General features: G+C 43.8%; 1 protein-coding gene across 2 annotated transcripts in view; it reads left to right on the forward strand.

Moving 5' to 3' along the window:
* Rnf150 (ring finger protein 150) overlaps nt 1–26,543 on the forward strand; it is a 205,634-nt gene that overhangs the window by 141,179 nt on the left and 37,912 nt on the right. The window contains exons 3-6 of one of the 2 annotated variants that reach the window (XM_029532449.1): nt 2,014–2,052; nt 3,878–3,949; nt 6,032–6,114; nt 20,329–20,425. In XM_029532449.1, the coding sequence (XP_029388309.1) occupies nt 2,014–2,052; nt 3,878–3,949; nt 6,032–6,114; nt 20,329–20,425 (291 nt within the window). The remainder of the gene's footprint in view (nt 1–2,013; nt 2,053–3,877; nt 3,950–6,031; nt 6,115–20,328; nt 20,426–26,543) is intronic. The other variant, XM_021220258.2, reaches the window with a different exon arrangement.

Below are 26,543 nucleotides of genomic sequence, written 5' to 3' on the forward strand. Positions count from 1 at the left end.
GGTGGTTAGTGGTTGGTGGTTAGTGGTTGGTTGGTTGGTTGGATGGATGGTTGGTGGTTAGTGGTTGGTTGGTTGGTTGGTGGTTGGTTGGTTGGTTGTTTTGTTGGTTGGTTGGTTGGTTGGTAGTTGGTTGGTTGGTTGGTTGGTTGTTTTGTTGGTCAGTTGGTTGGTTGGTAGTTGGTTGGTTGGTTGGTTGGTGGTTGGTTGGTTGTTTTGTTGGTTGTTTTGTTGGTTGGTTGTTTGGTGGTTGGTGGTTGGTTGGTTGGTTGTTTTGTTGGTTGTTTTGTTGGTTGGTTGTTTGGTGGTTGGTGGTTGGTTGGTTGGTTGGTTGGTGGTTGTTTTGTTGGTTGGTTGGTGGTTGGTTGGTTGGTTGGTTGGTGGTTGGTTGGTTGTTTTGTTGGTTGGTTGGTGGTTAGTGGTTGGTTGGTTGGTTGGTGGTTGTTTTGTTGGTTGGTTGGTTGGTGGTTGGTTGGTTGGTTGGTTGGTGGTTAGTGGTTGGTGGTTAGTGGTTGGTTGGATGATTGGATGGATGGTTGGTGGTTAGTGGTTGGTTGGTTGGTTGGTTGTTTTGTTGGTTGTTTTGTTGGTTGGTTGTTTGGTGGTTAGTGGTTGGTTGGTTGGTTGGTTGGTTGGTGGTTGGTTGGTTGGTGGTTGGTTGGTTGGTGGTTGGTTGGTTGGTGGGTTGGTTGGTGGTTGGTTGGTGGTTGGTTGGTTGGTTGTTTTGTTGGTTGGTTGTTGGTTAGTGGTTGGTTGGTTGGTTGGTGGTTGTTTTGTTGCTTGGTTGGTGGTTGGTTGGTTGGTGGTTGGTTGGTGGTTGGTTGATTGTTGGTTGGTTGGTTGTTTTGTTGGTTGGTTGGTTGGTTGGTGGTTGGTTGGTTGATTGGTGGCTAGTGGTTGGTTGGTTGGTTGGTTGGTGGTTGGTTTTTTGGAAAGGCAGCTTGCAATGTCCTTTTAACAGACATAGAAAGAGCCTTTTCTCATGAAGAAAGGAAAAGTCTTCAAGCATTGGTCAAAGGTATTGCTCAATTGTAATGTGTCTACCTGTCTGATATGCATAAGGCTCTGGATTGAAACCTCAGGACCACAAACAAAGTGCTCCAATTTTTACGTAGATGTAGACAAAAGTAAATCTAAACAGTCAAATTTAAAGACCTTTTCCCTAACTTATCATACATGCTTATGCTTAAAGGCATATGTGATTTCCTAAAAAATTGTTTTAAGTGAAATTTGGTTTTAAAAATATTATTTTAGCCAGATGTGGTAGAACATGGGAACATGCCTCTAATCTCTATAGTCAGGAAGATGATAGGGGTAAGGAGAATTTCCTGACAACCTGGGGTCCCTAGGAAGACCCTGACACAGCAAAGCAACACAGAAGGAGAAGAAAGAGGAAAATAGATTACCTTTAGTCTAGCTGAAATTTAGAATGATCTGTGTAAATTGTTTGAAAATACTATTTTCTATTTAATTATCCATTTATTCGTTGGAAATTAAAATTTTAAAATTAAGTGACTGAATTGAACACAGTATTCTAAAATAACAATTAAACATAATTACAAAATTTCCTAAACTTTAGAAAGAAAAATAACCAACATTTCACGATACTGAAGAGATTGGCTCAACACTTAAGAGCACTGACTGTTCTCTCATAGGACCCAAGGTCAATTCCCAGCATCAACATGGTGACTTACAATCATTTGAGACCTTAGTTCCAGGGGATTCCATGTCTTCTTCTGGCTTCTGTGAACACCACATGACCCACAGCCATCTTTATAGGCAAAACACACACACACACACACACACACACACACATATATATATATATATATATATATATATATATATATATATCAGAATAAAATAATATTAAGTAATTTTTTTTTAATTAAAAGAAAGATAACCAGCATCTCTTTCTCTGGGGTTCAGATGTCTTATTTTAAATGTAAGGTCCTTCAGACTTGCGGCATTTAATCCTGAGAACAAAATAATGTCGATGCTTTCTTTTCTTTCCAGTACACGATAGCTACTGGTCAGGACTGGCAGCTTTACCGGGTTAGTTCCTCAACTTTGCTACCTTACAGCATGTATCGTTACGTTACGATTCCTTTATAATTTTCCCATTTCCTAGTAAGATTTCTCAGGTTATTTCCATGTTTTAAAAGAAAGTCTATTGTTTGAATGTTCTATTACTCATCGTTTATGGAACTAATTCTAGATAAGCTGCACAGGATAGGAATTGGGGGAATTATTTTTCAGTACCATTTTATCTATAGAAAATATGAGTAGACTTTGAGTTCAAAACCAACTCGGGCTACATAGTAGAAAGCAAAAGGACAAAATAAAAATTTGTTTGTACATATATACGTGTGTGTTAAGTGATTAGATGCCAATTAATGAAGGCAAATTTATTCTGTATGCTGGGGCAACATTGGGATACAAAAATAAACACAAGTATGCTTTTAGGGTGCTTATGTTAAAAAAGTGTAACAGATGTTTGTCATGAAAACAAATACTGGACTGCAATGGTGCCATGCCCTCTAAGGCACTACTAGGGTGTGCAATAAGGATCTTGCTAGGAGATGTGAAGAAGGTTCTTCATCATCATCATCATCACCACCACCACCACCACATCATCATCATCATCATCATCATCATCATCAGAAAAGACCAATTCCATGTTAATTTGAATCCTTCAAATACATTTTCCTGCTGCAGCTGCATCTATTGTTGGACAGAAGCATACATGCTAAGAGCAGGGCAAAGATGTGCAGAGAATTTGAGAGCACACTGAGAAATACCATTTTCCCTCAACAGAATAAGAGTTCATTGCCATGCCCTTCTCCCATTGCCTTATCAATGCAGAGCTCACTAGGACAGCAGTTTTCTCTATGCAACACTGGGTATGATGCATTCTTTCTTGATGTGGGTGATAATGGTTCCCCAGGCACATGATTTGTAATTACTTGCTAACCTAAATTCTAAATTCTCTCTCTCTCTCTCTCTCTCTCTCTCTCTCTCTCTCTCTCTCTGTGTGTGTGTGTGTGTGTGTGTGTGTGTGTGTGTGTAATGTGCATGTTCATGTGTGTGTGTGTAATGTGCATGTTCATGTGTGTGTGTGTGTATACACATTTATATATGAGTAACACACATAATAACTCAAATGTATGTGGGGCTAAAGGCAGGTAGGCAGTTCTTTATCGATCTCTATTTCTCTTCTCTGAACCTGGCACTGACTGATTGTCTAGTCTGACTGCCCAGAGAGTTCCAGGGACCCACCTGTCTCCCCTCTCCAGCTCTAGGGTTACACACTTGGGATGCTCCAGCAGCGTTTACAGGGGTCCTGGGACTCTCTACTCAGATCCCCGAGCTTGTCTGGCAACAGCTTTACATACTGAACCATCCCCTTACTCCATGTAGAGCATACTCAGCTGCATACACAGGGAGGAGACAGGGAGTGGTGGGCGTCAGGCTGCATCGCTTGGTCTATAAGAGCAGATCAAAAGGCTCGTGAAAGCACAGGCCTTGATAGCAAAAAAGAAGCGCTGTCCTATCATGTCACACACTGGACANCTAAATCAACAAGCTGTGGAATGCTCTGGCTTTTGCTAGTTGCCCATCTGTGCGGATATACCCTGAACCAAAGTTATGCTAGGAAACTTCTATTCCATATGCTAACTCTGTGTCACATGACCAAGGAACGCTACCCAACAGTGTCTGCGTGGGCCATGCAAATGCCCAGCTCTGTCTTCCACCCATTGCCCATTACAGTCATGCCATGTGTGAATGACTTCAGCTGCTCCAGTTTATGACAGGCTGTAAGAAGGGAAGACAGGAATCACATATCATTGTTGCTAACGGGTGGCTTTCTGTTTTTCAGCGCCGACTGGGAGATGCAGCAAAGAAAGCCATCAGCAAGCTCCAGGTCAGGACCATCAGGAAGGGTGACAAGGTGAGAGACTCTTTCCTTTGGTGAGGACATTCAAGGACCTCTCTGCAAAGTAGAAGACAGAGAGGAAAGGGAAGGGGAGATCGATGGAAATCTCTGTTGTCTGTACACATCAAGCACTTAAACTGCTTTTATTAAACATGGTGTTTAGAAAATACATGCAGTTCATTGGCAACAAAATATGAGAAATTATGAAGGTAAGTGTTCAACAATAGCCAAATACAGTCAGTGTCAGTCCCTTTCAAAAAATGAATGGATTAAGAAAATGTGATACGTACACATAGTGGAGTGTTATTGAGACATTAAGAAGAACAAAAATACATCATTTGCAGGATAAGAGATGAAACTATTATATCCAGCATGAAAAGCAAGGTGCAGAAAGATGACTACACCACATTTTCTCTCATATTCCGATCTAGCTTTTGCAAGAGGACTTGGAAATAGAGGGGGTCCCTGCTTGAGAAAAAGATGAGGAGCCATGGAAAGAATGGAAAGAAAAGAAGGGGAGGTTGTGGGAAGTTCACAAAAACTGAAGTGTAGGCGATACACACGTGCCAAAATGTCACAGTGAAAGCCAGCATCATATGCAATAGATATGTGCTTCAAAGGTTATGTGAGAAGTCATCTGTGGAAGCTTATGCCCTTACTCCCAGTGCTCAGGAAGCACAGGCAGGGGGATGTCTGGGGGCTCCAACCAGCCTGGGCTACATAGTGAGTTCCAGACTAGCCAGGATTTCATAAGACCCTGTCTCAGGAAAAAAAAAGTGTGACTGTGGTGAACACAGGAAAGTGTCCCTTGAAACATGTGACAAAATGAGTCTTAAGTTTCAGCTGAAGCTTTCTAGCAGTCAATATAAAATGGAAAACAGGGGAAAAATGTTCAATATTTCAATCAGTATTTGCTTACCCTATTTCAAGTGATTACTCTTAATATGACTCATGAAAGTTTTCCCAAAGTCCTTGGAAAGAAGGTGGGTTTCCTGCTGAGCTGTGCTCACCACAAGTTTAAAGTATAAATGCACAAATGATGTTTAGCTCTTCTGAACTTTACCACTTAGAACCTCAAAGTCACAGCATATCCTTTGTCACTGTAAAATAATGGCATGAAGCCAAAGGTCATCACACACCTTCAGGAAGGGTCAAAAGGCCGACAGTCCAAGCCTGTGGGTTCTAAGGATGACTTAGTAAAGGGTGACAGTCCATAGGCTCAGTACTCTCTGGTGATCAGGAATGGACTCACGTGCACATCAGGTGCTGTCTCTACTCTGCATAGCTGATTTGTCTCACATGTTATATGCCATCAGTTTAAATAATATGAGAATGATGCTGAGATTAATAAGGGAAACTTCATTTAAAAGGATAACCAAGGCCATGGGACAATGGCTTCTTTGGAAAAAATGCTTGCCCTGGCTGAGTTTGATCCCCAACACTCCTATCGAAGTGAGATGTGGTGAGGCTTGCTTGTTGGAATAGAGTCAGGAGGAGGCTGGAACCAGTCAGTCCAGCCAAGCAGGAAAGCCCAAGGTTCAGTGAGAGACTCCATCTCAAAAATAAATAAGTAAATAAATAAATAAGGTTTGAGAGCAACTCTGATGCACACCCAGGTTCCCTCACATGAACGCCTATACAAACCCAATTTTCATCTGTGTCTTTCCCTACTCAATAGAGAGGAAAGTGTGCCAGCATGATGGCATATGTAAGCCATGAGGTACCGCTTTTAGGTTTGCATACAGAAAAAAAAAAAAAAACAATCGAAACTATTTTTATTTACATGTAATATACACTTTAGATGCCAGAGGACCGCATAGATTCTAAGTCATTCTGATAAATATCACTCCTCAGAGTGAGGAAAGAGATTTATAGCATTTTCGGAACAGCGCTTGTGAATGACACTTTCCTCACAGAAGCTCTCAGAGTAGAAACAAGGGACAGCTTGAAGGGATGGAAACTAAGCCAAGTGGGTGAATTATTGATGGGGCAGACCGTGCTGCTGAGGGGCTGGCCCCAGGCGAGCTCCCCTGGGTTTATGGCAGTGTCTGCTCAGTTTGGAAGCTAAAGTTGGCCCTTCTGCTTCTTCTGTTGCAGGAAACAGAGTCCGATTTTGATAACTGTGCAGTCTGCATAGAGGGGTACAAGCCCAACGATGTGGTCAGGATCCTGCCCTGTCGGTGAGTAGTGCAGTTGCCGGCTCTGGCGCGGAGGGGACAGAAGCCTCTATGTTGGCATTGCAAACAAGCAAACACTTCTTTGCCTGCAGCTTTGTTCCTGAAAAACATACTACCACATGAAAATAGGACCCTTTCTTATCCCCCTTGCATGAAAGGCAGACCTGACAAGACAGCGGGCATCCATACATACTGTGTGTGTGGAGGAAGCTCCTTGGATATATCTCTCAGTAACGCTCAGAATCACTTCTGACTTCTATCGGTTCTATATCAACTAAAATAGCAAAGTCTAAAGCTGCTGTGAATGACCAGGACACTCAGCGACTTGAATATGACCAGCAGGAAACAGAGAGCCAGAGGCATATTCATTCCATTTACCTTCAGTTTTACCAATGGAGGTCAGATTCCCACAGAATTCTGTTCTGGAATGTGAGGGAACATTCTAGCATGTAGACTTTGAAAAACTCCCCCAGGCCCCTAAGGATGCTCCAATCCCTTTAAATTTTCTCCCTAAGTCTAAGTCGCCATTACAGTGCCTGGTGTTTTCTTTGAACATCCTAATTAAGTCAAGTAAGGTAGAGTTGTGTAAGAGCCACATTTCTCATAGAAAATCCTTTTTTAGTTGCACCTGCGCAAGTGTCCTAAAAATAAAAATGTAATTGACTCAACGAAAGGTACTTCATGTAGAGAAAATGGTTTGCAAAATTCCTGAGTTTAAAAGTATATTAAGCAGAAAAGAGTATAACACAGAGATATATGCACAATTTATCACTTTCCACCAAAGAATACAAGCGTTAAAACTGTTTATTAGAAATACAAATGGAATAAAAAAGCATCCAGGGAATTGGTTTAATAATCTCAAGAGGACGAAGAAGTGACCAAGACAATGAATAAAAAGACTGGGTGCGCAGATGGGACTCAGCATCTCTCAGGAGATCCTTCTTGACGCGCTCACAGCAGTAGCCTGCTAGGAAAGTGGGAGCAGGAAGGCTCTCCACGCAGAACCTGCAAGTGTGGGTAGATTGCCTCAGTTTACAGACATCTGACTGTCCTTAAAGTGGTCCCACAAACTGGGTCACATCGAAACTTCACAATTTCCTGTGTATGAGCACACTCACTCTGAGAACATTCTTAATTTATCTATCTATCTATCTATCTATCTATCTATCTATCTATCTATCTATCTATCTATCTCTCTGTGTGTGTGTGTTTGTTTAAGGGGTTGCACAGAAACCACAGCAGGCATGTGGCAGTCGGAGGGTAGCTTCTGGGTGTCAGCTCTTTCCTTCTGCCATATGGGTCCTGGGAATGGAACTCAGGTCACCAGGATTGATGGCAAGCACCTTTTCCCACTGAGCTGACCCCTGACCCATAATTATATTCTTTCTAGACATCATCCAGTGCACAGGCAGTGATTTCCAGAATGGCTATGAAGGATCACTAGTGTGAGGATGATAAGAACCCCCTCTGCTCATATCTTACCTTGGGGGTTTGGAGTTTTGGGGTGAGAAGCAGGTCAGATGTTTCCCTTGCTCCCCTTCCTGCAGATCCTGAGCTGTTAGTCCCCACTAACAGATGCCAATGACCACGTAAATGTCTGCTTTTGTTTCTGACACTTCAATGTAATGAACAAGATCTGTTTTCAAGAATTATATATACCATCTCATTTGCTCTCCTGCTCGTCCTATAAAAAGTACTTGACTCATCTAAAGCTTTATCATAACTATATGTTGTGGATCTACGTGAAACTGCACAGTCGTGGTGTGATTTCCCGTAGCCTGATTCAGGGTCTACTTATGACAAGTTACATTTCTTTAACAAGATTCAACTTTTTCTTATTAATGCAGATCTCCTTTTAGCATTTTAAAAAAAATTAATCCAAAGAGCTGGCATTTTACTGCTTACCATTAAAAGCAGTTTTGGGGAGCTCAGCTTTATCGATATCAGTCTTCCCTTAGGCTGCTGCGAGTGGCTTCAGGTCTCTGCTTTTCTGTGGTTGTTTTGTTTCCAAGCCCACGCATTGAGCTTTCCCGGTATTATACCTGTGTTCATTCTTCGAGAATTTCATATCTACACACAGTGTGCTTCGATCATGTTCGCCTCCCCTGACTCCATCATGCTTCCCACTCCTTCCCCCTCTGTCCCCAAGTCCCCTTTTCCTTCTGTCTTTTGTTTCATAGCTCACCAAGTCCAACTTCTACTGCGCATACACTCATGAGTGTGGACCATCCACCGAAACATTGTTGGCCTGCTAAGGACTAAACCCTGAAAGAGAATTGACTCTCCTTTTCCCAGGAGCCATCGGTTGTCCATAGCTCCTGTTAGTGGTGGATGCTTCTGAGCCCCTCCCCTCACTATGTGGAGGGATGATTGGTTTGATCCTGTGTACTCTTGCGCAGGCAACCGTGGCTGGCATTCCTGAGTGCAGTGGTCCTGTCATGTCCAGAAACATGTCTTCCCAGGCTCTCACTCTTGCCTTCCCTGACCACTGTCCCTTACAATCTTCCCACCCTTTCTTCCATCATGGTCTATGAACCTTGGGAGGGTCACACATTGATTCTGTATTCCTCAAGTGCCTTGCTCGCAGTCATTATCTTCTTATTATAGACCCTGCTTTAAGTGACAGAGCACACCAAGCATTACCCATCGTGAGTTACGCCCCATCTTACACTTGTCACACATAAGCACTATCTGAATAGCTCATGTGTGGTTTTCCATGCTGGTTTTAAAGTCAAGGTACTTCTATGACTGTCGCTGGCTTCTCGCAGGCGGTGTGTGCTAATGGATGCTAACAATCAGACGTAGTAGTGTTTGCTCCTTTGCTCCATCATTTCCTCTGGAGTGTTAGTGAACCTTTGCTCCCATGAGTGTGACACTCCCTCGCCTAGTTTTCCCAGGCTTATTCATCCATGGAATTGTTTGTACATCTTTGGAGTAAAAGCTACTTCAAAAATAATTCCAGTGTATAATATGTCTCTACATTCTGTGGCCTCATAATTCCTGAATACTGTAGATATCACCACTGTTTGGGTGTCTTTCCAGTTATCCATGTGTGCACTTACACCATGATAGTTTCCAACGTGTGCTATTGTCCTCTGTCTCTGAGAATTCTACATAAGCTATGGCAAGTAAATAAAGCCTCCTTTCTCATCTGTCATCGTGGTAATTATTAAGGTGAAGTCATATACATCCATGCCAGCCCTTTCTTAACCCTCTCCCTTTCTTCATCCAGGTCTTCTCTAACACATGAACATAAGGCTCCATTGATGTGAACCTGGGCCTGTGCGCACAGTGTGAGGGACAGACACGCAGTGGCTTGCTCAGCCAGTTGGCTACAGCCACTTCTAACTTTTGTGACTTGGATTTGATCCCAATTCATCACTGAGGCATTTTCCAGGAAACATGGGTTTTGCTATGTCGTATACATATCAAGATGTGCACAATGCCACATTTTGAGTTGGGCTTGTGAATTAGACTAGAGCTTGTGATTATGATTCTTAGCCACAGAACATATCTTCCTGAAGCACTGTATTGATCTTCATTGTCTTCTCCTATCCAGAGAATGAATAATGTTCTTTGCTTCTTTTAACCTATCACCTACCTGCTCTTTTTCCCAGTGGTTATTTCTTTCAGCCCACTTATCTGTCTGTGTTCAAAGACACAAAATTTCAAGAAGAATGTGTATTCCTTAGGTGGATCAGATGTCCACGTTTGTATAAGGCAAAACAATGTGTTTTTCTTGCCAGTGTCCCTATAAAATTCTTTCCTATCTTTAATATATCGCCATTTGGTGGGGGCATTACTGTGTTTTCTTTTAATCTGGCAGTCTCTTCCACAGCTGGGGACAACTTCAAAAATGTCCTGTTAATAAGCGAGCCTTGTGATGAGCTTGTAGTACATGAGCAACTCCTTTGGAACAACAAATACTGTATAGCAGAAACAGTAGGAGGTACCACATATGGGATGGAAAGTAGAGTGATCTTGTGAAAAACAGAAATTCCAGTGGATAATCAGGAAACATCATGATGTGGGTGTCCACAATGACAAATTTCTGCAAATATGATAGGGCTAATACCACAATGGATTTAAGAAATAATAATAATAATAATAATAATAATAATAATAATAATAATGAGGAGGAGGAAGAGGGAGGAGGAGGAGGAGGAGGAGGAGGAGGAGGAGGAGGAAAAGAAAACATCCCTTTGGTTTATTTTCCCTTATTAAGATTTATTTTTAGGAGAGAGAGAGACAGAGAGAGAGAGAGAGAGAGAGAGAGAGAGAGAGAGAGAGAAGGAAAATCTTTATTTACTTTTATTTTACATATATATGAGTATCTTGCCTACATGTATGTCTGTGCACCACATTCATACAGTTGCCATTGAAACCAGAAGAGAGTGTCAGGTCCCCTGGAACTGGAGTCATTTGTTAACCTTTTGTGGATGCTGGGAACCAAACCTGGGTCCTCTGCAAGAGCAGTGGTGCCTTTAACCACTGAGCCATCTCTCTAGCTCTGATATCTCTTTATATTTTTAATCCAGGTTTGATTATCTCAGATACCCTCATTATAGAAATGTTTTGTAGAATAAAATATTTGAATATCTGCTTAGCTCCTGCACGTGGGTGAGAGCCACTGTCATTTTCTCACGTTTCTTCCCTTTGCCTCTCATCCTCACTTTTTGGGAATACTGTTGTCAACATCTTCAATGCCCTGGTCTTCCTGATTATTGTAAGAATTTTCCAGAAGGAGTACTAAGCTATTTGTAGCTCATTTTGACCTTCCTTTGGGCTCTGGGGCAAGGACCAGAAGTTAATCAAGCTCTTGCTTGCATAAATCACCCCAAAAGCCTTGGGATGCCAAGGGTTTTGTCGAAAGAGCTTTTACTTCAAAAGCCTGTCGTGGCCTGGGTGGAATTTTCCACTGAGGTAAGCCATGAATGCACCCCATTCTCCTGAACTTATTTCTTAGTAATCCACTAGGAAGGTGTTCACAGTCACGTTCCACCCCCACGGAAGAGGCAGAAAAACAGTTTCTCACACATGGATGTGCTGCTGGTCACGTGGATGAAACCATGCGACCCACTGGCTTATTACCTCAGAGTCTGATTGCTAAATAAAGCTTTATACACCTCAAGGTTCTCTCTGGTGGCTGTCCTCTGACTTTCCTGTTGTTTACAAGCAACTGTCTGTACCTATGGCGGAGGGGGACTCTAAGCATGAGTCTTCCGAATGGGAAAGAGATCTTTCTATTGAAGCGGGGGAGGGAAAATGAAGATAATTAGCCGCTAGCAAGCTGTCCTGGAGTCACTAGAGTCAGGAAGCGTTCTGCTGATGGCTATCAATGCCGCACCTAACCCAGAAGAGTCGGGGATGAGTGTCCAGAGACCTGTGCTCTCACGGTGTCACTGCAGGGGCGGAGTTTGGGGGCTTCTGGCACTTCTCAGCGAGGCAGATGCCAGTTTTTCCCCCAAGTCACGTCACCTAGTAAATCAGGCAAACTTGGAATGTACGTCTGGGCTTGTTTGGAAAGTTTACACCATACACTCTCCCTTCTGGTCATTTCCTGCTGTGTGGTTGACCGTGAATGGTGCTGACCTACATCATTATTCAACCATCACCACCACCCACTGGGAGAACGGAATCGTCTACCACACTGAAACCCTGGGTCCCCTGAAACACAGCTACCACTCAAAAATACCATGTCCCCCACTGGGAGGTTTTTGTGTGGTTTGGGGTTATAGCCCAAATACCCTTAAAACTGAAGTCATAAGATTTCCTGAATTCATGTGGGAGAAAACATAGTGCCTCCACCAAAAAGTCTGAACAGTGTGTGTGGCAGGCAAACCTTCTAGAAGGTTTGTTCACCATGTCTCAAAAGTTTACCTACCTGCTTCCAACCAAGCTTTCCTGAACTTTATAAACTACCCACTTGGGGTGGAGAGATGGTTCCGAATGTAAAGCACATACCACACAAGCAAGAAAGTAGGATCTCCGATCCAAAAAACGAACATAAAAGCCAAGAAGGAATGGTGGCCCTGCTCTACATCCAACCTTTGGAAAGCAAAGAGTAGGCTGTCTAGCTGCATTAGGATCAGCAAGCTCTGGATTCAACTGAGAGACCCTGCCTCGGTGAATAAGTGGGGAGCAATTGAGAAAGTTACCCAGTGCCAGACTTGAGCCTCCAGGAACACACAAACACACACACAAAGGCATCTACATGTATGCACACTACATATACACACAAACATATAAATGCATAACAGAGTCCACCCACAGTCCTTAAAAACTGTTGTTCACACCGTGGGTCCCAGATGATAGTAAAAGGTAAAATCAAATTAGATTCTGCCATTCCAGTACAGACTCCCACTTAGGGCAAAAGGGTCGTTCACTCACGATATACAGTAGACACATGAGCATAATAAACACTCTAAATGAAAATTTATGGCCTGCTGTAAAAAGGAACATCCTTTTAATATTTGATAACTGGAAGAATCACAAGCAAGTGGTCCAAACATTCAAACCAGAACTGCCCTTAATATTTAAAACCCGGGGGCCAGTCTGACCATAAGATGATTCTAAGGCATTGAACGTCCATAAGAACAGGAAAGCCAAGACCCTTATAGCAAAAGAATGTTATAAAATGCTGTGAATGGCTGAGGAGCCCCATAGCTCATACAGTAGGAGACAAAGGAACATTTTCCAGTCAGGCAGGAACAGTCTGACCTAAGTTGACCCCTCTCTTCCTCATGCATATTCCTGGTCAGGAATAGACATCTTCTATGTCATTTTATTTGGGAAAATATCATAGCTAGGCCTGTAGAAATGACTCGGTGCTTAAGAGCACATACTGGCCTTGTAGAGGACCCAACTTCAGTCCCCAGCACCCATGTCTGGCAGCTCACAACCTTCTATAACCCCAGCTCCGGGGTTACCCATAGTCTCTGGCTTCCAAGGTCACCTGCACTCATGTGCGTATACCCCCACACACATACAGCACACACACATGTATTTAAAATTAAGTCTTTAAAATATTAATGGCTGTTAATTATATCCATCAGATTTGACTTAATTATGGTCTTGTTATGAAAATTAGATTATAGAACATTCTTTTTATGGTTATTTACTTATAGCTATTCAAATTGTTTATATCCATTCATTTATTGTTTGTGGCAGGGGTCATATGCATGTGCACTGGCACACAGTTTATGATAATCCATTTTCTCTTTCTGCTACCTACCAGCCCAGATGTGTTTTGCTTTGTTTTGTTTTTAAAACATAGCTTTCAAGGGTCCCATGGCTCACTTGGAAAATTGTTGAAAATAGAATATATACATATACATATATGTGTGTGTGTGTGTGTATTAAAACTAACAAAGAAAATAACATCATTCTTAGAACTAACAGGTATTGCATGCATACTTTAAATACTATGTAGTCGACAGTTGAAACTATGTAATTCTAAAGTCTCAGCTACTTAAAAGTAAGCACATCCTTGTACCTTTAGAAATTACTTTAAAATGGGTAGGTGATAACGTGAGAGTCCACTCTTTGCATTGATTTAAGTCAATTGCTCAGCTTTTAATTTGCTTTCAATATTTCATCATTCTGAAATCATAAAGTTTGTGGTTCTAAATTTAGTCATAGGATACACTCTTCAAAGTTGATTTATTGGGTCCAGTGTGATGTGGAAGTATCTTGAGAAGTTTTCTCAAATTGCTTTCTTGGAAGATAGTAATGATTGACAGCTCACTAGCTGCATGGGGCAGGGTGTTTCATTAGTGCCCACTGGAACTACAAAGTTGTACTTTATAAATAGTCTCTCTCTCCTGATAGGCAAATATTGGGATATTTAATTCCTGTTTTGATTTATTTCTCTGAGATACTGCCTTTCGCTACTGGTCAGAATATGAAAACGACCATACTTTTTTTTAACTTATTTTATTAGATATTTTCTTCATTTACATTTCAAATGCTATCCTGAATGTCCCCTATACCCTCCCCCCACCCTGCTCCCCTCCCCACCCACTCCCACTTCTTGGTCCTGGCGTTCCCCTGTATGGGGCATATAAAGTTTGCAAGACCAAGGGGCATCTCTTGCCAATGATGGCTGACTAGGCCATCTTCTGCTATATATGCAGCTAGAGACACGAGCTCTGGGGGTACTAGTTAGTTCATATTGTTGTTTCACCTATAGTTCAACCATACTTTTAACTATAAGAAAATCATCTAACAGGTTTGGGTCATCTATCCAGTGGAATACTTCTTAGCAATCAAAAGAAGCTGCTGATGTTCAGCGAGGCACAGATAATTGGAGAAGCATTATTCTGAGCACAAGATATCCCGGGGGGGGGGGGAGAACTACTTTGTAATTCTGTATGCATGAAATAATAACAAGGGATGGAGGTCAGATTGCCACTTGTGTGGCAGAATGTGGTTATTGACTATGAGCAGGAAAGGACTTGCTGGGGTGACTGAGTGATGTGCCTGTGTACCCAGGTGCTAGGCATGCCCATACCTGAAGGGCACTGTGTGTGCAAAAGGCATGACTTGTACTGCATTACAACTTTATTTAAAGTAATTCCATAGCACTCCCATAAACTTTATACAGTGGTTGAAATCACATTACATTCAAGTAGAAACTTGGCTGGTGGTAGTTCTTTAACCATTTTTCTCTGACTACTTCAGATGTTTATGTGCATAGCTCTTCAGATGCATAGCTTCCATAAAAGCCAGTGACTACATATCACTTAAGGAAGGAAATAATGGAAAGAAGCATGAAAAAAGGTAGCCAGGCTGGGAGACCTCAATGTGCTCACTGTGTCATCTATAACAAAACAAAGGTAACTTAAGAACAAGATCCTGAGTTCGAGGCCAGCCTGGTATACAAAGTGAGTTCCAGGACAGCCAGAGCTATACATACAGCTAAACCCTGTCTCAAAAAAAAAAAAAAAAAACAAAAAAAAGAACAAGATCCTGTACTGTAGTAACCCCATTAAATATGGCATTCAAGTGTCCTGGTCCCTGGTCACATTCATCAACTAGACACACAGGATGAATGCCAGCTAGCTTTGCTGCTCTGGCCAAGTGGTATAATTAGACCAGGGTCAAGTTCTAAGGACAGAGCCTTCGTCTAACTTAAAGTCAGGGCCCGGCAGTTACCTCCCAACCCGAATTCTCAGACTCTGCCACTGGACTTTAAAAAGGTTAGCCATAGCCTGGCAGTGGTGGCGCACGCCTTTAGTCCTAGCACTCGGGAGGCAGAGGCAGGCAGATTTCTGAGTTCAAGGCCAGCCTGGTCTACAGAGTGAGTTCCAGGACAGCCAGAGCTATACAAGAAACCCTGTCTTGGAAAAGAAAAAAGAAAAACAAACAAAAAGGTTAGCCTTTTAATTTTGTTGGGTTTTCTTCCGTGCTGTTTAAACACCACAGGAAAGAGAGACAGCTGGGTAAAATAAACAGTTATCAGAAGAGCTAAACTCTGAGGAGCATTCTTCACTTTACAAATCACTTGTACATTATTTTCTAATCTAATACCTCACAAGAGCCTACAATATACACAGGACAAGTACCGCAATGGCCTCTGGATTTCACTAAAGGAAAACTTGAACCTTTTCTTTGGTCGCCCAGAGCCTCAGCGTGTTTTCCCCTCCAAGTCCATGTCCCCTCTGCTGCAGCCCTGGCTGTGACCGTGACACCCCCCCCCCCCCGCTCAACCCTGCTCTGATCCGGGCAGAAGGGGTGATTCGGAATGAAAAGCACCTTTGCTTTGGCTGAAAAATCTACATCCAATACCCAAGTTACTCTAAACCAAACAGCTAAGACCCCGTGGAAACCAGAGTAAACCTACCGGCCCTCAAAACTCTTGTTCTCTTTCTCCTCTTAATCTGCCCGCTTCTCTGTCTCTCGATTTTCTGAACCTCTCTCCCTCCATCCTCCCCCTCTCTCCTTTCGTCATTTTCTGAACCTCTCTCCCTCCATCCTCCCTTCCTCTCTCTACTCTCCCTATCATCTTCTCTTTTCCCTCTCCCTCTTTCCCTTCATTCGTCTCTTCCATGTGGGTGCAGAGACTAGAAGCTGGGTCTTATAGAAAAACAGCCAGTGCCCTTACCTGCAGCGCCCTCTCTTCAACCTCCAGAACCACAAAAATCTTAGTTCTGGGTGGTGGTGTCAAGGAGTCTCTAAAAGTGGATGAGGAGGGGAAGGACAGAAATGTCCAGGGGAGAACAGAAATGTCATCTAACTGGGCAGGAAATCAGACAGCGGGTGAACAGCAGAAAGCACTGGGTGTGGGAATGAATGTGACCTGGTTTATCATGACTACTAAGGGCCCTGTGGACCTACTCACATCTCAATAGCACTGTGTGGTTCTGCATCCTCAGTGTCTTCATTACTATTCTGTTGTTGGAATAAAATACCCCCACAACTCAGAGGAAGGGCTTATTATGGCTTACGGTTTCGGGATAACACAGTCATCATGATGAGGAAGATGTGAGACCTGCAGAAAGCTGAGCCACGCTGCAGCCACACTCAGGAAGCAGAGAGGACAGTGCTAATAGGGTTGTTGACAATTTACAGTTGAGGAATGCTAGCACTTACATTTCGTTGTGTTTGGCTGGAGTCTATTTTTTATTAGGGGGTTTTATCTTAGACAGAATCTTTATATGTAGCACAGGTTGGCTTTGAACTAATGATTCTTCTGCATTGGTTTCCTGGTTGCTGGGCTTATAGATGTGTGGTATGATAACTTAAAGCTCGCTCTCTCTCTCTCTCTCTCTCTCTCTCTCTCACACACACACACACACACACACACACATATACTGAAGGGATGAGGGAAGAGAGAGAGAGAGAGAGAGAGAGAGAGAGAGAGAGAGAGAGAGAGAGAGACTTTCCCTTAAAAGCTACATTCCCATAAGATAAAATGTTACCCTTTATACCGATTATAACTGAGTCTTGGAGTCCTGAGATGATTTCCTAAGATTGAAGTGAGAAAAAGGCCTCCTGTCTAAGAGTGTGAACTCTCGATGGTTTTTCTACTGTATATAAGAAGGACCCACAAGGGAACTGTGGTACTTCTGTGAAGGGAGGGACCATGTCTTAGTCATGTGACTTATGTACTTAGTCCTAGTACAGAACAGAATAGAAAGGAGTGACATAATAAGTGCTCTGTTTTCAGAAGATAAATCTGGCAGCACTGAGTAGGAGGGAGATCTGTTCTCTGTGAAAGCCTGACAGCATAGGGAGACATTTAGATGCTCCTGCAGTAACGAGAAAAGTCATGAGGTGATCGGCGGGGAGTGGCAGTATAAAAAGAAAGGAGGAGGAGGAGGAAAGGAAAGAAGGAAGGAAGGAGGGAGGGAGGGAGGGAGGGAGGGAGGGAGGAAGGAAGGAAGGAAGGAAGGAAGGAAGGAAGGAAGGAAGGAAGGAAGGAAGGAAGGAAGGAAGGAAGGAAGGAAGGAAGGAAGGAAGGAAATAAATGAGGCAGAGGAGAAAGAGAATAGAGTTGATAGTGAATAGAGTTGATAGTCATGTGCAGGTGGGGAAGAGCATTGGGTCCTTCAATAAATAAATACACACTCCCACAGAAAATGTTTCATGATCATCAGCTCTGTCAGGAACCGTTATCAATACCAAGGGTGCCGTAATGGGAAGCAAATGAGGACTTGGCTCTCGTGGAACTTGTATACTCATTGAAAGATGTGCCGGTGAGGGATCTACAGAGGAACAGACCCAATAGAAGAGACACAGAGAGAGATGACAGCAAGACGGGGAGACGGAGGAGAACATAAAGACAAGAGATGGAGGGAGATTTCAAGGATTCGGACTGCCTGGGTGTAGTGCTCACAGGTCTGAAGTTGCTCTCCAGGGTGGGTCATGGGCTGTGCACTTTTGGGCAGGAGTTGATGCTTCCTATTCCAAGGCAGGATATCTTCTCTGGGAAAGCTTCACGTGGTTGAGACCCTTCAAGTGCTTGGATAAGATCCACCTAGATCAGAAGATTATCTACCCACATCTTCCGAGCAGTTACTAGGCTGGTGTTGATTGAACAACCAGGCAGCATAGCATTACTGAGGAGAAACAAGTGAAGGGCAATACTGTGAGGAGTGACTGGTGGCTCCCGTGGAGTCAACGGTCGGGCCTTCCATGCTTGAGTGACAGATCCCCCATTTCAAAGATGGTTGAGGACATTAAGCAACTTGTCTAAGTGTTAAAAAGGGCTAAAGACTGTTCCTGCTGCCATCGGGTCTCCCATATATGTGCAGAAAACACGTGACAGATCTAACATCCAAGAATAGTCAAAGGGACCAAAATGGCTGGCTTCTGCAACACAAGAGGGTTAATAGGTTTAGACAAGAACCTTACACTCTCAGTATGGACTCTGAACCTGGGGAGGTCAACATTGCTTTGGGGGAGGGGCAAGGAGCCCCTTCACCCAACTTGGGTATTAATAGCTTCTTCTACTATCAACGAAGCCCATAGGGAGCTCTGTCTTTCTCGTGGTGCTCTGGTACAACTGGCCAGCTTCCCAGCACAGGGTGTTCTAAGAACCATTTTGCTTCCACCCCTCATTCTGCCAAGAGCGTTTATCTCCTCTCCCCTTCATGCGTAGGGTGACAACCACTCAGGTTCCAGCCTGGCCGTCTCCTCAACATTTCCTTGTACCTAAATTCAGCTCAGCCTTGCAGTTGGAAGCCCTGCTCACAACTCTTTGTACTCATCTGGTCATTTTCAACAAGTAATCCACTTAGGCTTGGTTTTATTTTAGTCCTTTGTTTCATCAGCCTCTGTCTTAGAAGAGGAGCCAGGTTACTGACATTCTCAGCACTCCTTCTAAGTGTTGAACACAAATGTCATCATATACCCTCAGGAAGACAGTGAATGTATGAGATCAAGTTTGCAAGCAAGGCAACAGCAGGCTGTCCTGCACAGTAAGCTGGAACTAGAACTGTGAAGCCCCAGTCCTACTCCTGCCTTTCTAATCCCCAATCTGCATCTTCCAGGATTTTGGTTTGGATGATATGCCTGTTCATGTGTGTGTGTGAGGGATGTGGAAGCCTAAAGCCAACCACAAGGGTCATGCCTCGGGAACTATAGACCTTGTGTTGTGAGACAAGATTTCTCACTGAGATCTGGGCACTGACATTTTTAGGCTAAGCTGGCTGGCCAGTGAACCTTAGTGATCCAGCTGTTTTTGCCTTACCAGTGTCAGGGTGACAAGCAAGGCTACCATGCCTGGCTTTTTCATATGCCCGGAGAATCCAACTTAGATCACCTACTTAAACAGCAAAAGCATGATCGGCTGAGCTCTCTCAGCCCTGGTCCTGACCCACAGACTCCTTAATGGTCCTCAGAATCTGAGTTCTGCTGCATGAACCTCTCCAGCTAGATGGTCCACTTTTTTATGGAACGGAAAAGATCCAGACAGGGATGGAGTGTTCTGCACAAGCCTCCCCACTGAAAACAGAAAGTTCTAGCTGTTCTTGATCCAGGCAGGAAGTGCCAACATCCTCTGCCCATAGGGAGGCTTTGGAGGGAGAAAGCTTCTGATGCACACAGCCCATGGAGCCTCCACGCAAGGTTGGACATTCGGATCAGGGCGCTGTCTGCGTAGGCAGGCTTCCCCCACCAGGCTGACAAGTAACTGGCTCTTGAGACTGACAGTGCAGTTAAGCACAGCATGATACAGACAGTGTACGTCACCCACAGTGAAACCACAGTCCCTATCTGTCTTCTAACTTCACAACCAGCAGGCCACCAAAACAGCTTAAAATGTCCTTTGTTTTATTAAATGTTTCCAGGATCCCCTCTGCCCATCTGTGTTTGACTCCCAAATGCAAATGGGAATCAGCGTTAACTTTAGAGCTATCTTCTGATTGTGGCAAAGAAACTTTGGGATGGGGCACAAGCCTTTACAAGTCATCCGACAGGAAACTTTTCCCCCTTGCGTTCTTGCCACCAAGGAAGGGGAGATCTCTGGTTTTACACCCTTCACCTTAAACAAACAAACAAACAAACAAACTTGGAAGAGTCTGCTGCAAACCTTATGGGGCATTCTTGTGATCCGGGCAGAATTGAGATCATTTCACACAAGGGAATACTTTGGGGCAGGAGCCCTAGGTCTGCCATGCATCAGTCGAGGGACCTTGGACAGGTCAATGGGCTGTAGTGATCTAGGGAGTACCTCGGTTGCAATTGCTCTAAGATGTATGGTTCTCATTCCAGGCATCTTTTCCACAAGTCCTGTGTTGACCCCTGGCTTCTAGACCATCGCACCTGTCCCATGTGCAAGATGAACATTCTTAAGGCCCTGGGGATCCCGGTAAGCACAGCCCGGCCTATAGCCGTGACCTGTCTGTCTTTTCCCGTTACCTCCAAAGCAGGAAGAAAGACTCTTAGCTGGATCTTTCACATCCCTTTGTTGCTATCATCCAACAAGCTCTAGGTTTTATCACTCATCTCTCCTCACCTTTGCTCCTCTGATCACACCGCGTCCACCATTTGTCTGAGTTAAGGAAGGTACTGCTTGCATAGCTCATAGGCATCTCTTCCGGGCTGGGCGAGGTACAGCTGCCGGTCAGCTGAACACCAAGGGTCTCTTTTTGGCTGCCACACTTGAATGTCCTCAAGGAGATCTACATGCCTCAGTTTGGCTGCTTGCTGCCTCTTGATCACCAAGCATTCTAGGGAAGCTTTCCCTCCCTCTCTGTCCCCCCCCACCACCATCAGCCCTGTCCAATGGGAGGGGAGTACCAAGAACAAGGACACAGCTCAAAGCTTCTGCTAACCTCACATCTCTGGAGACTTTGAGCAAAGAGGAAATCAGTGCCACTTAGATCCAACCCTGTTGTCAAGCTGCTTCTCAGAGCCATGTGTTTTCTGACATTTAGTGACTCCCCTCAGGGTCAGAATCCTGCCAGCTGGCTTGGTGCTCCTGGGAAAGCCTTTCCCAGGATTATATCAAGTGAACACCAGCTGCTGGGTGTCATCCTCTCTGGGCCTAAGGACAGGAAACAAGCCAGGCCACCGAACCCAAGAAGTGCACAGAGAGATGTGGAGAAACACAGGCCCTGACTAAAAAGAACCTCCTAACTGAACAAAGAAACCAGTTCAAACCTGCCCAGCCCTCCCCCACCCTGCTACCACCTGTCTGTTGCCACTCCTATTGACAAAGAATAAAGAGGATAGTAATGGTTCAGGAAGTCACTAAAGGATGAGGGCCAGATCACATATCAAAGTGCTCTTGCATGCCAAAGGACTAATTAGGACTATCAGAGGGCTCTGTTGGACAATGTCCCCAACCTGCTTTGGCTGGCTTGGCTGCCCTGTGCCAGCTGCCTCAATGGCAGTTGATCCACCAACCACAAATCCACTCAAGACACTGGAGCTCTGAGGTAAATTTTAGTCACAGTGTACTAAATTTTCAGGTCAGAGTTGTGCACTAACAGGGCACACATGGATATGTAATGTGAGAGGAAATCCGTACCTGCCACATACCGGCGACTGTGCCTTTCATGGTTCTGGCTGTAACAGATTATTTTAAGGAAGAAGGAAAGTGTGTACACATTTTCTTGCAAGTGTGTATGCTTGCATGGATGCATGGATACATTTGCTTGTATGTGTGTATGCAACTGAATGTGTGCATGTGAGTGTTATTGCATATGACATTGGGCTTGTCTTCTCTGTCAGTTAAAGAATAGAAAGGCTGGAATTGATGCACCGGAGGTGGCAGCAGAGCAGTCTTGAGCAGTACAGGCAGACTCCGCTGCTGAAGGAAGGCGTTCATTGAGGGTGCAGAGGCACACAGGCTGTAGATTCAGAGAAAAGGATTGCACAGCAGAGGGGGACTTGGCAAAGCAAACATCTAGTCTCTTCCAGAGGGCTGGAGATTTTAAAGCTCCTCCAGAGTCTTCCTCCCCTACTTTAAAGTTGGTCAGTTTGAAGACAGACGGGTTGATTGGTCCACAACTGTTGTGTGATAATGTACTGACCTGGCCAGTCCATCAGTGGGCGCTGGTGGGAGACATAAGCCGGCAGGAAGATGCTCCCGGCAGGAAGATGCTACCGCGAAAGACTTTTCCAGGATTGTACCAAGTAAACACCACGAGTGGTAGCTAGGGAGACACCATCTGCTGGTTATTGTCCTCTCTGGGCCAATGAGGACAGGAAACAAACCAGGCCACCAAATCCATGAAGTGCTCAGGGAAAACACAGAAGGAAGAACCTGGCCATCTTGGAGATTTAGGTTTTTACCTAACCATAACACTTCTCCCTAGCTGTCTGCCTGCAGGTGACTCTGTCTAACTCTAGCCTCTCACTTACATGCATGCATGCAGGGGCTCACACGAGAGCGCGTGCGTATGTGTGCCCTTATGTGCATGCATGTTTGGCCTGCATGTATATGAGTACATACTGACATGTGTGCATTATGTTACTTCATGTGTGCATTGTTGACATGTATGTGCTCATATATGTGTGCTTACATAAGTGTGTTGTATACTTGCATTTATGCATGCGAGCATCATTTCAGAATCCCTGTAACTCCACCTCCATGTCAGCCCTGGTTCCTTTGGTCAAGACAGGCATGAAAAACAAAACAAAACAAAAAAAAAAAACAAACAACAACAAAAAAAACCTTGCTCTGTACTTAAAATTTATGTTGAATATTTGATTCCAGATTATTCCCCCCATAGAAGCATAATTTCTCCAGAAGCTAATTCTTATTGGATTCCAAATATTGATGTTAATTATTTCTGAAATAGAAAGAATGAGTAACCTTTTGGCTTACTTCCAAACTAAATGTTTTAATTGTTAGCAGTTGGACACTCTGGCTGAAGGTCTGATGCCTAACAAGACTGTTAGATTTAACTTAGCATACTCAACTCCCATAAAAATAAACATCAGCAGCATCTTTGGGCTTTGCCAAGGATAAGCAGCTGAAGAACATGGTGCATCCATCCTCAGCCCACAGACAGAACGTTCCCGTGAAGAATGAGGCACGTGCACTGTGCGGCTCCTGGAGAAACACCAAGGCGTATGGCTGCCCTTCTGGTTCCCAGGGCTCTCTTTTGTCTTGCTGAAGGCAGATTCAGGATCTGGGAGGAATTCAGGATTTCATCATATAGTTAGGCACCAACACAGTCACTTATTTCATTCTTAAATGTTGCACATGACTAAACTAGCACAAAACTGTGAATTAGTAAGCATTTCTTACATCAACAGTTCTTTCAGGCCGTTTAAGGAAATGGTCTTAATTTTTCCCCATATTCTAAATTGGTTTATTTTAGCTTAGTCTAGCCTTGTCTTCTTCAGACAGATTCTCCCTAGGTAACTCAGGCTGGTCTAAAAGTTGTGATCCTCCTGCCTCAGACTTCCAAGGACCCCTGGGATTACAGGTATGCACCGCCATACTGCCCTGGGGATTTCTTATTTAAGGACCATTGGGAAGAGCCCACCTCTGCACACTGATGCCTTCACCTCTGTATCCTTGACTGCTCTGCACTCTGATGCCTGTCAGTCCTTCACCTCTGTATCCTTGACTGTGCCGAGTGCTTCTGAGGAACTGGAACCCTTCAGAGTCTTGAATGCTATCAGTCACAAAATCACACTTATGGCTTCCACCTCAACTCTCCTTGGAAGAGTATCAACTCACGGATGACTTGTTGTGATTTTGACTCATTTGACTGTTCAAATCCAGGTGTTTTAGGTGTACTATATTTCTTTGTGTTTTTGTTACTTTTAGCTCAGTGCATATGTACCTGCAGTGGTACTCAATAAATATACAAATACACAGCTCTTGAGTCAAACCCCGAGATGGAGACGACATTGTACATTGTACTTTCCCCACAATTGGCAAAACAATGAGGCCACAGCTCATGACAGATGAGATCCTCATAGCAATGCATATTTTTCAATAACATTTTGTCAAAAATATAGTAGGGAAGAGGACAAGGTTTTTTTTTTTTTTTTTTGAATTTCTAAGAAATTCATACACTTTTCAGTGAACTACAGTGGAAGAGTTCCTTATTTCTGAAGTTTTCTATCCTTGGCCTACGTGGTAGTGCTTTATCTACAGAATAGTCTCCCTTACAGAACAGTAGTTTTCCCGATTCCTCCTCCCAGCTGTCAAAGGACCCAGGTTTCAGAGGTCAGGAAACACCTCCCACATCATTGTTCTCCAGATGTGAATAGGACTCTAAGCACCATTGAACAGAAAGCCCTGTAGAGCTAGTGCCGTCGCAAGCTTCTAATCATTGGCCGCTGATTTATCCGAGTGGTTTCCCATGCTTCCTTAATTTCAGTACGTAGACAGAGTTTGTTAGCAGATTGCCTTGAGTATGGTCTTTATACGGTTTGATTGCTGCTTTTTTTTCAAGAGGTAGAAAAATTTCTGGCTATCTATGCAGATTGAATATAACTTGGGAGGTTCTAGAAGGTTTTGGTTTTAGAAGGTTAATTTGTTACCTGTTCCTTCCAAGCCAAGGCAGTCAAACCTACTACCATTGATCAGTCCAATAAGCATCTCTGCTCCCTTTTCTCTGAAGAAAAGAGCGGAGTTTCTCCAAACCCACATAGTAAGAACTTTGCTAAGAAATATGCTGTACCAAAGCTGGGGCATGGAAAAAAAGAGCCACCGATGGCAACAAATTTCAGGGTGACAATTTCAAAGTTTGCACAAGTTGTTGTTGCACACCCATGCATTGGGCTGTTTGTGTTTGTGAAAGTGGTTAGCGCTGCCTGCTCCTAGTGAAATCTCTTCCACCCAATGCCCTGCCCTTAAGTGTTTTGTTTAGTAACAGCCTTTACATAGCACATCTCAGTTTTGCACAGAACTTTATAGTTCTTAAAGTATTTTCTCAAACTCTTCTGTCACTGATGCTGGCAAGATTCTAATATGCCTAAGTTTTGAGAACAGAAATCTGAGAAGCACATAAAACACTCAAATCGATATTTACTCAGCATCTAATCATGGTGGCATGGTGTGGAAGCCTGGGAGGCAAACACAGGCGATGTGGATGCTTCTCCTCGGGATGCTTGTGAACTGTGCTTGGGAACAGCATGTTGACAAATGACCCCAAACCCCAGGAGACACCACAGGATCAAAGACCTACCTGGGAGGAAGCCCTCCTTAGAAATGGTGACACTGGGGAATGAAGGGAGATTAGCTATCACCAGGGGTCAGTTTGAAACCTTAGGATGGAAAGAGGAAGATGGTAGGCAAATTTCATCTGAGCAAAGGGACAGTATAAGATGAACACTGAGTGAAGGGAACATGTATGTGCTTTCTTTCCAAAGGTTGATGGTGAGGCCCAAGTAAGACGCTAGGCTGGGCTGTGTGGTATGTTTATCATGCTGATTCGTATACTCTATTCCCAGCACAGAGAGAAGACTCGTGTCTCTGTTATGGTCATTTTGCTGTGGCTATGGTGATGGTAGAGATAGCTGTTGATGGTGTTGTTGCTGTAGATGTTGTTGTTGATATTCTTGTTGTGGTAGCTGATGTTGTGGCTACTGATGTTATTGTGGATGTAGCCGTAGGTGTTGTGGTTGTTGACGGATGACGTGGTTCTTGCTGTAGATGTTGTGGTTGCTGAAGTTGTGATTGATATGTTTGTTGATGTTGTTGTTGTAGGTATTGTGATCATTGATGTTGTTACGTGGGAGCCTCGGGTGAGAGGGCATGTAGGAGAAAAGAAACCACCTGAGGTAGAGAGGCCAAGAGTGGGAAGAAATGTTGGTAAGAATGACTGTTCAAAATCAAAATCAAAATCAACACATTGGTCATTCTCCAAACCGCCTTCTGACAAGCCAAGTGTTGGTACATTGGCTCACTTCGACAGAGATACCAAAAGCCGAAGGACAAGAAAACAGAGAAAAGACATAAGCTGGCTTTGAGGAACTGTGGGATGGTTGCAGCTCCCAAACAGCAGTTGCAAGCAAAAGTGTGATCCACAAGAGACAACTCACACACAGCACTGCACAGGTCTCCTCTGTGGTTCGCACATGCCCATGACTTGCAAGGCTCTGCTTTTAATAACCTGGGAATGTAGCACGATCACTGTGGTGTTCATTCAGTGCACACTTGGAGTGCTCTTCACTTGGACGTGGATGTCATCCTCGGCAGACTCTGAGGCAAGACATCATGGAACTATTATCCTTCATGACAAAGAAGTCAGCATTCAAAACAAACAAACTGACAGACAGCAAAAACTATGCAGCAAGTTCCAGGCAGCCAAGGCTACATGTTGAAGGCAGGAGCCTCTAACAAGGAAAAAGACAGACAGCGCTGGAGGAGGGGAATAAAGGATGTGTCTAAGTGAGATTAGTACCATGTTAAAGGCTTAGAAATGGTTTTCCATGGTTGATTTTGGCTTACTTTTTTTTTAAACACAGCCTTGCTCTGTGTGTGTGTGTGTGTGTGTGTGTGTGTGTGTGTGTGT

Source organism: Mus pahari, chromosome 20 (genome assembly GCF_900095145.1).
Source record: "Mus pahari chromosome 20, PAHARI_EIJ_v1.1, whole genome shotgun sequence".
NCBI lineage: Eukaryota > Metazoa > Chordata > Mammalia > Rodentia > Muridae > Mus > Mus pahari.